Source organism: Solanum verrucosum, unplaced genomic scaffold, assembly GCF_900185275.1.
Source record: "Solanum verrucosum unplaced genomic scaffold, falcon-dt-bn FXZP01000009.1, whole genome shotgun sequence".
In the NCBI taxonomy this organism is placed as follows: domain Eukaryota; kingdom Viridiplantae; phylum Streptophyta; class Magnoliopsida; order Solanales; family Solanaceae; genus Solanum; species Solanum verrucosum.
The window spans coordinates 3,980,889-3,993,343 of NW_026020231.1; the positions used below are offsets into that span (position 1 = coordinate 3,980,889).

Consider the following 12,455-nt stretch of genomic DNA (forward strand, 5'->3'; position numbering starts at 1 on the left):
ACTATAAATCATGATAATTGACAACATCAAATATATTTTTGAAAAAAATACAAAAAATTTCACTGATTCTTCAAGTGAATCTATCGTAAAAATACTATAAATCATGATAATTGACAACATCAAATATATTTTTGAAAAAAATACAAAAAATTTCACTGATTCTTCAAGTGAATCTATCGTAAAAATACTATAAATCATGATAATTGACAACATAAAATATTTCAAAAATAAATACATATAAAAAAATTCTATTGATTCTTGAAATTAATCTATCATTACAAATTATGTATAAAATATAATAAATCGTGATAATTGACAACTTAAAATATTTACTAAAAAAACACAAAAAAAGAAATTGACTGATTCTTAAAATTAATCTATCAATGTCACGTAAAATGAGACAAACGTAGTAGTATGTATTATTTAATGTGAAATTATTGAAAACTACGTAAAATGTATTGTAAATCTTAACAATTAACAACATTTGATTGACTCTTGAAATTTTATCTATGCTACATACATTGAGACAAACGGAGTAATATATATTAAGTATTTAAAATTACGTACAACCTTATTGCTTTCGGTAAGCTTTGAATTATCGTGGTCATTTTTTAGGCTGATACAAGTTTTGTACATTTTCTATTTAATTTTTTTTAATATTATAAATCGCAATAATTAATAATTTAAAATATTTAAAAATATATATTAAAAATTGAGTTGGTTTTAGAAATTTTATTTATACTATATAAAATGGGACAAAGGAAGCAACATATATCATTTACAAATGACTTAAAAAACATTAAAAATTACAATAATTACCAAATTAAAATATTTAAAAGCTATTTAATAAAATAGTTTCACTCTCAGAATTCTATCAGGCTCACATATATTGGGACAGAAAAAATAATACATATCATTTTAAAATTATCAAAAAAGTATTATAAATAATACTAATAATTAACAACTTAAAATATCTAAAAGACATTTTAAAAGGGTTAATTTTGTAATTTTATCCATATCACATAAATTAGGACAAAGTGACCAGTAACGTAGGTTATTTGAAAGTTACATAAAAATATTATAAATCACAATAATTAATAACTTAAAACATTTTTAAAAAAAATATGAAAATTTGGATGACTCTCCAAATTTTATTTGTGTCACATAAATTGAGACAACAAAAATAACATATATTAGGTCCATTTTAATTTATTTGTCTTATTTTATTTTTTTTGTGTTTTTTATTTTTTAAAATTGCGTAAAAATACTATAAATCATGATAATTGACAACATAAAATATGTTTTAAAAAAAATACAAAAAATTCCACTGATTCTTGAAGTGAATCTATCATAAAAATACTATAAATCATGATAATTGACAACATAAAATATTTCAAAAATATTGTATGTAGGTAGTCTTATTATGCCTTAAATAGTGTCAAAGAAAGTACAAGTTTGTGATAAAAAAACTTATTCCTTTATCCACGCAAACAATCGCTTCAAAAACTCTGTTATTAGCCCCAAAACATACCATTTATATTATTGGTCCGTGCATAGCACGGGCACTATTATCTAGTATATATATATACACCGATTATTATATTATTTTATATCAAAATTAATTTGATAGAATAATATAACAAAGTCATATACATGTCAACTCACCTTGAATTTATTATCGTGTCAATTCATTCAACATCGAAGCAAAAAAAAGGGCTAAGGATGATCCTTGATCCAGCCCCATCAAAACTGGAAAGTGTTTTGAATCTCATTGTTCTTATCCGAGTCATGACTCTATCATACATATTCTTGATCTATGTGTCATGTGTACACCTCTAGCCTCCAAACATCTCCATAAACTCTTTTGGACATTGTCGTAACTCGTAAGTCGTTTTTAGATCGATGAACACCATGTGTAAGTTCTTTTTTTTTGTAGTTGAGTGTTCCAACATGAATCCAAATTGATTATCGGAAATAAATACGGCCTCTTCACCCTCATCTCTACCATCCTCACTCAAACCTTCATGGTGTGGCTTAACATTTTGATACCCGACTCTATAGTTGTTACAATTTTAAATGTCACCCTTGTTCTTGTACGACAAAATTATTGTACTCCATCTTTATTTTTCGGGCAACGTTGTCGTCTTGAAAATGACATTAAACAACTCATCACTCAATAATTGCACTATTCCACAATTTTAGTGGAATCTTGTCTATCCTGATCGCTCTAGCCATGTACATTCTACAAATAACATTCTTAAACACCTTAACTTTTATATGCCTACAATACCCACAATCGCCAAGTGGAAATTTTAAATCGAATGTCTCTTTAATGATTTTGATCACGACTAAATTGAAATTTTGTACGACTCTTTAACTACTTCTTCTTCTTCTTCTTATTATTATTATTATTATTATTATTATTATTATATATCTGCCTCCTCCTCCTCTTTTTCTTCTTCAACATCCTCTCCTTATCCTCGTTCTTTTTACCTATTGAAAATAAGTTCCATATCAAATGTGAAGTTGTATTTGGATCAATTTTAAAGCAAAAATATATTGATAAATTTCTACACAACATATGTGTGGTGATCACTAGGATTGAGTCAGAAATCATAACTATCACCATAATTTACTATTAAGGCAAGTATTTTTCAATAATATAAAATTAAAAAATCTTGACAATACTTCATAATTTTTGCTTTAAATTCAAAGGAAACAACCATTGTTGCAAAAAATTTAACGAGGTTAAAATTTAAACGTCACCAAAATTCTATTTGTGCAAATTACCTAATTCTTAAATGGGAAAATTATGCGTATAAGCATATGCATATACTAGTTAATTAGTTAACATAACTATAGTTTGCCTTAATTACAATTTCCGACCTACTTTTAGCTATAATTATGCGACTCAACTTTTTTAGTTTTGTATAATTTACATGTTTGTATAATTCGGAATTTGTATAATATAATTAGGATAATTGTTTACACTTCTGATGTTTGTAATTGTATAAATTTGTTATTTCGAGTTTATATAAAAATTACTTGACTATACAAATGTACCGCGAATTATACAAATGAGGTAGCTTAAACTGTAACTACAAGCAGTAAATATGCAAACTATAACTATAGAACATAATTAAGTTTATTATAATGGCTATTTGCGAAAGTTTTCCTTCCTAAATAACGGTGTAAAAAGTGGCTATGTTGCCTATTTCTCCCCATTTTAGCTCTATCGAGATTCAAGCATTGGGCCCTGTGATTTTAAACCTGCAAGCCCAAAATATCTCTTTTAGCCCGTTTGCTTGACTATCAATATTCCGATTGATTCATTTCCTCCCCAATATCAAATTCCGCGCGAGCTTTCCCTCTCTCCCTCCGCTCCAACTTACTCTTCTCCATTTGTCTTCGGCGGAGAACTAGCGGTGATCAATTTCTCCGGCAGAATCGAGCTGTAAGTCTCTCTCTATCTATGCCGTCATCTCGATTACCGATTCGACTTTTCCACTGGGGAACAAACTCGTTCGAATTGTTTAAGCACGAGAAGTAATTCAGTATCAGAAAATTTGAATAATAATCCACAACTACTTTGCACCGCATAAGTTCTACGATTATCGATTTGCTGATTGCATTGTAGACCGCATTTGTTTTGTCTATTGAAGAAGAAGAATAGAAATTGGTATTTCACACACATCTACAGCATAGCTACTGTATTAATGATGACGAGAAGCACGATGTATGGATTATATTATCTAGAAGCTTGATCTATATCAGTTACTCAACCAAGGAATTTACTGTTCATTTTTAATTTGTGTGATTCAAATTTAGCTTCACGAGTATTCTGCTGTTTAGGTGGTCAATACTGCAAACTTTAACTAAAGTTTGTGATTATTTGCTCATTGTTTCCATATCACCATCATTTGTTGCTTGTTCCGACTAGTACTTTCAGCGTTGATCCATGCTTGTTCTGATTAGGAAGTGTTAGTGTTTCTATTTTAGTAAGTTTTGTTTGTTTTTGAGACACGTTTTGTATCTGACATTTGATAGGATATTACATGTGGATTTCAGTTACTAAGATTATGAGGAATTCTCCCTAATATGGTGTCGTCTTTGCTTTCGTATTTGTTTATTGTTTTGGCAGTCTCTTACGAGTGTAATGTTGTCCAGTTTTTGCTAGTACAGATCCACAATGGAACTAGCAGTTGCTGATGTCACAAATAAGCGCCTCAAACCTTCTGTATGTCCCCTATCTTCTTTTAAAGCATTTTAACTTCATATTTTTCCTGATTGAAGTTTATTGTTGTTAGGTGGAGGATAATGGAACCACACAGACTGATAGTGAAGTTGCTAAGACAGTAGAAGAAGAAACTGCAGTTGCCACATTGGCATCAGAACAGGTGGAGCTGGAGATTGCTAATATTCTTGAAAAGATCAACCGTTTCACTAACCTGGTATAATTTAGATTCTTAATTTTTTATACCTCGACAAATAACTATGATGCTGACATAAGAAAGGGAGAAGAGACAGTTAAGTTTAATCAAGTGAATGATGGACTTGATGTTTTAATACCAGTGATTGTAATTTAAGTTTCGCTCACACTCTTTAATATATGCATGTGTATTGGTTGACACAATTCTTGTTGTCATCTCGAGAAGGTCTCTGAACTGCTGGAATCAGGGAAGTCCATGCTGAAGGAATTGAGTAATGAGTTTGAAGAACGAATAATTGTGTAAGTGTGTAAGTGGAAAAATTAACTAATTAGGACAAGGTCGGCTACAAATGCTGAAGTATTTTTGTTTGCAGAATCCACAAGGAACAGATGGAAAAATGGCAAGAAGAGATTAAGGAACTGCGCTTGCTTGATACTTCAAATGAGGAGGCTGATGGTCTCTTGTTGAATGCTAAATATCTACTTCAGAATGTCCGGGGTGAATCCTGAGCTATTTGCACCATTCTAAATCTTCTCAATTCAATAGGTAAGCTGTTCACGTTATCCTGAGTAATTGACTGTTCTGCATTTCTAGTGCTTTTGTCACCTAGCTTGGTACTTCTGTTCCCACTAAAAGAACAAGGACAAAGCCTTATATGATCCATAGCTTTTGTAGAATTGCTGCACATTTTATTGCTAGCTGGTGTAAAGCTGCTTAGTATTTCCCTAGATAGTACTAGTTTTCTGACTGATAAGTATATAATAGATATCGCAAATTTGGTATGGTTAATTTTGGTGCACAAATCTACTGAATTTCTTAACGCTCTTCATTTTGTTATTTTGCTCTCCAATCTATTGTTCCTTTTGCTATGTATGTTGTGAGCCTGATTCATTAGTTGTTCATAGCTAGTTGGTAGTCTTCATAATTTTCATTCCATCTATTACTTTAATCGCCTTATTTGAACTATGATCCAAGGTACCAAGCTCTCCCAGGGATATGTGAAAATCAAGCATAATTCCGTTAGAACTTTTATGGGAAAGTACATACATATAAGTTATTTTCGGTATGCTCTCAGGTAGAAAGTAGAGTGGACTTTCCAATTTAAGAGCTGCAGTATAAACTACAAAGTACCTTTGTCTGTTTGAGATTCAAGATCCATAATGTCATCTTAAAAACATGATGAAACAAATGAATTTTTCGCCATGGAGGCCTAAAATAGGTAGAAACACACAAAAACCGTAAGCAGTAAATAGAAATAGAGTTTATTCTGTGCTTGCAGCGAGAATATAAAATTGTCAGCTCCATATTCATCATTAGCTTTTGATGTTCGCAAAAAGTTGTCAAACATTGATAGGATAAGACTTCTCTATTAACCATCCAGTTCAAAATTACACAAACACGAGAAGAAAAAAGACTAAACAAGGAAGCAATCTAGATAGAAGAGGAAAACTGAGATAAACTCTTCTAAAGGTTTCATAACCATTTCCTAATTTAAAAAAAAAAAGAAGGTTTCATAACCATTTAATATTCTGTACTGAAGTCATAATTACATGCATAGAAACAAAACCTAAAGCCCTCTTAAATGGTAGAGCAAGAGAGATATAGAACCTAAGTGATCTATATAGGCTTCTAATAATTCAAAACAACCAATTTTGACTCAATACTTCTAAGATTTGCCGACAGAGATAGGTTGGCCAGAGATTAATCCAAGGCGTGATCTAGAGTGTTGCCTGGTCATGATGACCTCCCTTGCTAAAACCGGCCAGTCAATTACATTTCTCTCAGACTCTTCCTCCTTAATCTTCTTCACTTGGCTATGCATAACATGCTGATGATGATTATCACCTTCTTGATTTTGTTCAACAAATCCTTCTTCTTTCTTTGACATGTTGCTGTTCTTCTTCTCCATATGAACTCACCAAAATAGGCAGTCTTCAGTTTTTCTCTTAACAAAATCACTGAAATGGTTTCCTATTAATATAGATTTGGTGAGTTTGGCACCCAAACACAACCCCCAAGAGTTTTCTTTTCTTCTCTTATTTACCTTTTGTGGTTGTAAGTTTGGTCGTGATTCATGAATCATAAAAAGGGAGGGAAGTGGAAAAAAAAAATGGTGGAAGATTGGATAGATAGAGAGTTTTTGAGACTTGAGAACTTAGACCACTGTTTAAGACCATAACCCATATGCATCCGGAAAAAAATAAGTAATTTCAACCCTACGTGTTAGGAATGATACACGTGAAATATTAAATCATTTATATCACAAGGAAGGTATGATTAAATCTCATACAATTCCCCCTCATGAACTGCAGAGGACGACTTTTTATAACTCTTCTCCTTTCAAACAAAAGAACATTAACCTCTATCTATAAGTCAAAAGATACATTATTTATTTTAGTGCAAATTAAAGTCAAAGGATACGTTTTTTGGGTGCAAATCAAAGTCAAAAGATACATGCACTAAAGTTAATTACATAGGTTTAATGTTCACGGTACATGAATAATGATGCGATAATTGATCTAATTTATATAAACTTAAAAAAGTCATAATCTGTAGAGTTGCTAATCTTTTCCCCCATGTTATTACTCCCTTCATTCCATATTAATTTAATTTTTGAGGCATTTTTCATTTTTCAAATTAACTTAATTGTTCAGTTTGCAAGATTACTTTTAGAGTGTTCTTCCAATTTTACCCTTCATTAGTTAGTATTGGAATTAGTGATTAATTAATATTTAGTTATTTTAATCATAAATTTGACAATAATTAATAAGGGTAAAAATGGAAAACTATGTTCAATTTATATCTTACTCTACTTTTCTTAAAGGGTATGAAATACCTCAAAAATTAAATTAATATGGAATGGAGGGAGTAGTATTTATTAACGCACTGTTATTATTCACAATTACATGTGATTATTTTTTGTGGTAACTTGTTATTTTAAGATTTATGGTACGTCTGTTGTATAAATTAAATCCTGAATTTATGCCAAGTGTTATAGGAATAATATGAAAGTTAAAAGCTAACTTCGTAATAGGTTTACAAATTTGTGTTTTAATTTTATATCATAAAAAAAATATAAAAATAGCATAAGAGAGATGTGAAAAGATCGTTTTAAAAAAATAATCAAAACAGTAAGGGGTGTTAGGTAGGATGTATTAGGAAAACAATGTATGCATTTGCAATACATATGTTATTTTTAATATATTAAATCAAATTATACATACAAAATAATGTTAGCATAATTATTGTTAACATTACTAATTTCAACATTACATAATTACCCGGAGTAATTTCTCTTTTTTCTGATGAAAGGCATCCTAGTCTCTTCGATTGGATGATGCTCTGATTTCTTTGCCTTTCTCATCTGTAAATTAAATGCATGTACGGTTTACTTCAGGTGTGAACGTGGAAAAGAACTTTTTAATCTACATTTTACATGATTATAGTTATGAATTATGATAAGGTATACGTGTATTTTGGTTGGTGACGTGGCTCTAGATAGATTAGAGAAGTTTATGCAGTTGGGTTTGCTGTATAGCCTGTGGGCAAGTCCTTTTCAATCTGCTTGTGGTTGGTGGATAAATAATAAATTAATAATATCGAGATAAAATGTTGAATTATTTTATGTCACATTTTGTTAGGAATGTTAACTAGTTTTGGTATTATTTTACTCCACTGTGTATACTAATATAGTGGGATTAGGTGTCCAATATGGAAGTAAAATAACTAATTTCATAAAATATTTTTGTCTATCCCATCCCGCATAAGCTAAATGAAACTTAAGTTTCTAACAATAGCGTGTGAATGCAGAAAATAGTTGATTTTTTTTTTCTCTCATTTTTTAATTTTGTTTAATCAAACAAGTGTAACTATTCAACCTTCAGGAATACCTTCTAGGAGTAGACCAAAATAGAAGCCCAATTCTTTAAAGCATGTGCACCAAAACAGAGGCCCAAAACCGTTAGACGGCGCAGTTTTTCTAGGCTAATTCACCAAAAGACAAAAAATAGGTTGAACTATAAATTTGTAATTATACTTTGGGCTCTTACTAGTCTTTTTGTTCTAGAAAAACAAAACAAAAAAAATCATAATTGGGGCAGATGATTCTAAACAATGGGCTATTTGTTGACTTAGGTCCTCTAAAATAAAATGTGGGATGGAGAAAATTGCAAGGTCAACATTTAATTGATTGAGTGCACTAGTGTTATCAACATTTTTCAGAAAGTGTGACATACACAACTGAAAAAGTCTAAAACATATTCGAAGAGCACTTTTTTCAAAAGAAAAATTCGTTGGGAAAGTAAAAGTAGTGGTTAGCATCACCAATAATTCCATGTGATAGCATTTATTATTGATTTAACGAATCCAAAGGTGAGAATTGATTCATAGTGGATTGATACCACACAAATGGGAGAAAAAATGACACATCATGTGCACAACTGCCAATCTCATCAAATATCTCAAAAAACTTTATCTCGAAAGTCTTTGGGTGTGTTTCCATGTCTGATTGATAAAATAAATAAATTGTCTTTTTAAAAATAAAAAAAAGATTGTCGGTATACTAAAACTCTCGTTATATGCAGGGTATAGGAAAGACCCAACCATAAGAGCTTATTATACTCATTCTTACCTTGCATTTTCATCAAAAGTGATTTCCAAGATTTGAACTCATCACATGACAGTAATTTTACCAGTTAAGTCTCTTAAAATAGTTTTCTCATTAGAATTCGAGAAAATAAATTTCACTGGTGATATCCTACTAGGTGTTTCTTCTTCACCATCCATAATGATTGTTTAATTATACGCAATACTTTTGCTAAGGATTGGTTATACATGACAAGTTGTTTGCGACTTAAATAGTAGGTCCACAATAAAACACCTTTTAACATTTGTTATACACGTGGTCCTGTCTTTTCAATTCAGCATCAGCATGTTCTTGTTTGTTATGATAGGGGCCAAGCTACCGTATTAAATACGTTAAATGACAATTTTAGAATTCACAAAATTTAAATTTTGATTTCGCTTTTAGTTACGCAGTCAAATGTGTCTTTTGTATCCAACTTGCTATACGTTATTGCGTGTTTTAGACATGGTCTTCCTCACGCTTTGCATGCAATAAAATAAATCCTTTGTCTCTGTGTGTGCCAAAACGTGTATTTTTTTTTTCTTTCTCTTCGACTTTCATCACAGTCTACGTACACAAACTTATTAACAAGGTAAATTTGTGACTTATGTACTGTATAGAGTCGAAGCTACTGTTTCAAATTGCACACTTGGGAGTTTCTACTATTTTCTAAAATTACTTAAATAGGTACTTTTTTAATAAATAATTACTGATTTTAGCAATACTATATAGTAATATTATGATAAATCTGTAATATGTATTAAAAGTAAATTATGTATGCAATATATATGTATTATATCTGTTTTAAAATATATTATGTTTGTTTGGTAAGAAATTGTCACATTGTATTATAAGTGTATTAAAATGTGTGATTAATGCATTATTCATCAATAAAACTTGTATTATATGTATTTTATAAATTGTTCTCTCTAATATGTATTAAAATTGTATTACAAATATATTAAAAGTGATCAAGTGAAAATAAAATATTATTGTTATAAATTGTAAATATTTTCTTAATATAAAATATTTATGTAAGTTTCCTTTTTTCTAAAATGTCAATAGGCCCAAATGTTTGTTACATGGTAGATTATATTTTGGACTCAAGCGTGTAAAAGCAAAAAATATATAACGACAAAAAAGAAATCGGTAAAAAGGGTGTGTCGGTTGAAATAAAGACCATTTGAGACCCGGTTTGAATTCCAGGGTAAAGGCGATTTTATTTCATATGCCTAATTCGAGAGATGAGAATAGTCATTCAATATATATATATATATATATATATATATGAGATGATAGTATTATGGAGCGGAAACACCTAAGAAACATTTCTAAAAATTATCCTAAATAGTATTTTATGACGAAAGGATCAGATCGGAGGTCCGGATTGAATAAGAATACATGTATAAGTATGGTTATAATAAAAGTATTGATCACAAATTTCGGAAATTAGGCAACCAACCAAGAGAAAATATCCTATATATTTGGAAGTAATTAATCGTATAACAATTCTTATTACAATATCAAATTTTCATAATTAAAAGACTTGGTCTATTTCTTTATTTTATTCATTTTCTAGTGTTTTGTAATCTTACATGTTGAGATGCAACGCACCTCCTTCCTAAATTCACTGTTCACTCATTTACATTCACACTATATATATAGTAAGTTTTCACATGCCAATTTTGGAAAGTGTCTCAACTGCTTTAAATTGTAATAAAACAACATGAGTGGAGAGGGAACATCGACAAACACTAAATCCAATTATGATTTAATGATCAAAATAATACATTCAAATACTTGATATCAAAAGTGATATTTTTTTTATCATGGGAAACACCCTTAAAGGCAAATTTTATAAAATACGAGAACCGATATTGAGTGTATAAGGAATTTTTAGATTCTAGTAACATATTTTAAAATTCTCCAAACTTAAAAGCTTAAAGAAGGACAATATCACTAATGAATTGAACTATTACATATAATATCGAGTTGCAGATAATTATTTTTTTACTTGTGAACTTGATACTACCAAATTTTAAATATTTTTACTAAAGTTACCTAATACATATTTATAAAAATGTATGTAAATTAAATGGAAACGTCTTATTCCTTCCATTGAAAATAAACTCTTTACCTCCAAGATAGTGGTAAGGTCTGCAAACATATATTATCTTCTCCCAAGCCCACTTTGTGTGATTACACTTGATATGCTATTGTATGTTGCTTCAGGGTCTTAACCCCTAGGCCACTAAAGTCATCGCTATGGGGTCCCCATTTTTAAAAACAATTACTTATATATGTTATTTAAAAAATAATAATTATATGTACTATGAGTGTTATGATTTCTTCTAAGAAAATTACATATGAGATGAAAATAAACCTGAATTTCGTAAGAAACAATTTGATGAAAATGTGGATAGCGAAATCACAAAGTCCCTTGAAGAACGTTTTAGAATTGATTGTTTTATATATGTAGAGTAGATCAAATTATTTTTGCACTTCAAAATTGATTTGAACCAATTGAAGCATATGGAAATATTTTTGATTTGTTATTTAGTGGTAAAATATTGAGATCACTAGATGATGAGAATTAAAAAAAAATATTGTCTTAACCTTGAACTTTCTTTATCATGTAATAATTATTCTGCTATTGATGGTTTAGATTCATTTTTTGAATTAAAAGTGTTAAGGAAAATAATACAAGTAGAAGATAATGATCTAATTAAAATACTCAATCAAATAAAAAGACTTGATTCTTTTTCAAATACACATATTGTTTATAGAATAATGTTAACAATTCCTGTAACTATTGCCTCAGCCGAAAGAAGTTTTTTGCGAAATTAAAATTGATTAAATCTTCTTTAAGATCAATAATGTCTAAAGAGAGATTGAATGAATTAGCTATATCATCATTTGAAAATAAATTATTAAAACAAATTGATAATAATACAGTACCAAATGACTTCACATCTAAAATAGCTACAAAAGTAGATATCAAATAAAAGTATATATGATAAAAAAAATATTAAGGCCCCTCACTTAAGTTTCGCTTTAGGTCCCCAATGTTGTTGAGTCGGCCCTATGTTGCTTCTATCGATTTCATATCCTAAATTTCTTTCTTCTTCGATGGAATCAAATAAGATGTCCCATAAAACGTTTATAATAAATTCACGTGAACCTGTTGCTTATGAGCTACGTCTAACCCTAATAAAAGAGATTATTGGAAGGAAGCATCGTGGTTCGAGTGATAACCAAAGTCATAGCGTGTATAGGCCGAGTTTGGGGCGGAAGTTGAAGTGACCAATTAGGGAATAACTATTGCTGGTCACAAATACCGAGTGATTAGACCCTCGGATTACAGAACCCTTACGATAGTGACTCGTAACGCGTTACACAAC

General features: G+C 30.0%; 1 protein-coding gene across 2 annotated transcripts; it reads left to right on the plus strand.

The window, feature by feature from the left end:
- Nucleotides 1-3,391: 3,391 nt before the first annotated feature.
- On the plus strand, nucleotides 3,392-5,339 carry LOC125832439 (uncharacterized). 2 transcript variants are annotated; one of them, XM_049511593.1, is made up of 5 exons: nucleotides 3,392-3,454; nucleotides 4,168-4,237; nucleotides 4,308-4,451; nucleotides 4,656-4,729; nucleotides 4,804-5,337. In XM_049511593.1, the coding sequence occupies exons 2-5, from the start codon at nucleotides 4,190-4,192 to the stop codon at nucleotides 4,937-4,939; spliced, it is 402 nt and encodes a 133-aa protein (XP_049367550.1). In that variant the 5' UTR covers nucleotides 3,392-3,454; nucleotides 4,168-4,189; the 3' UTR covers nucleotides 4,940-5,337. The 2 variants fall into 2 exon arrangements, with proteins under 2 accessions (XP_049367550.1, XP_049367549.1); XM_049511592.1 differs by lacking the exon at nucleotides 3,392-3,454 and having other exon boundaries at nucleotides 4,804-5,339.
- The last annotated feature ends 7,116 nt before the right edge of the window (nucleotides 5,340-12,455 follow it).

What these genes read in the sequence shown, in the direction of transcription:
- LOC125832439 (XM_049511593.1), top strand. Translation starts at nt 4,190, where the DNA reads ATGGAACTAGCAGTTGCTGATGTCACAAATAAGCGCCTCAAACCTTCT. An exon ending in ATAAGCGCCTCAAACCTTCT is followed by an intron (nt 4,238 to 4,307) that starts GTATGTCCCCTA and finishes TATTGTTGTTAG; the next exon opens with GTGGAGGATAATGGAACCAC. An exon ending in TCAACCGTTTCACTAACCTG is followed by an intron (nt 4,452 to 4,655) that starts GTATAATTTAGA and finishes CATCTCGAGAAG; the next exon opens with GTCTCTGAACTGCTGGAATC.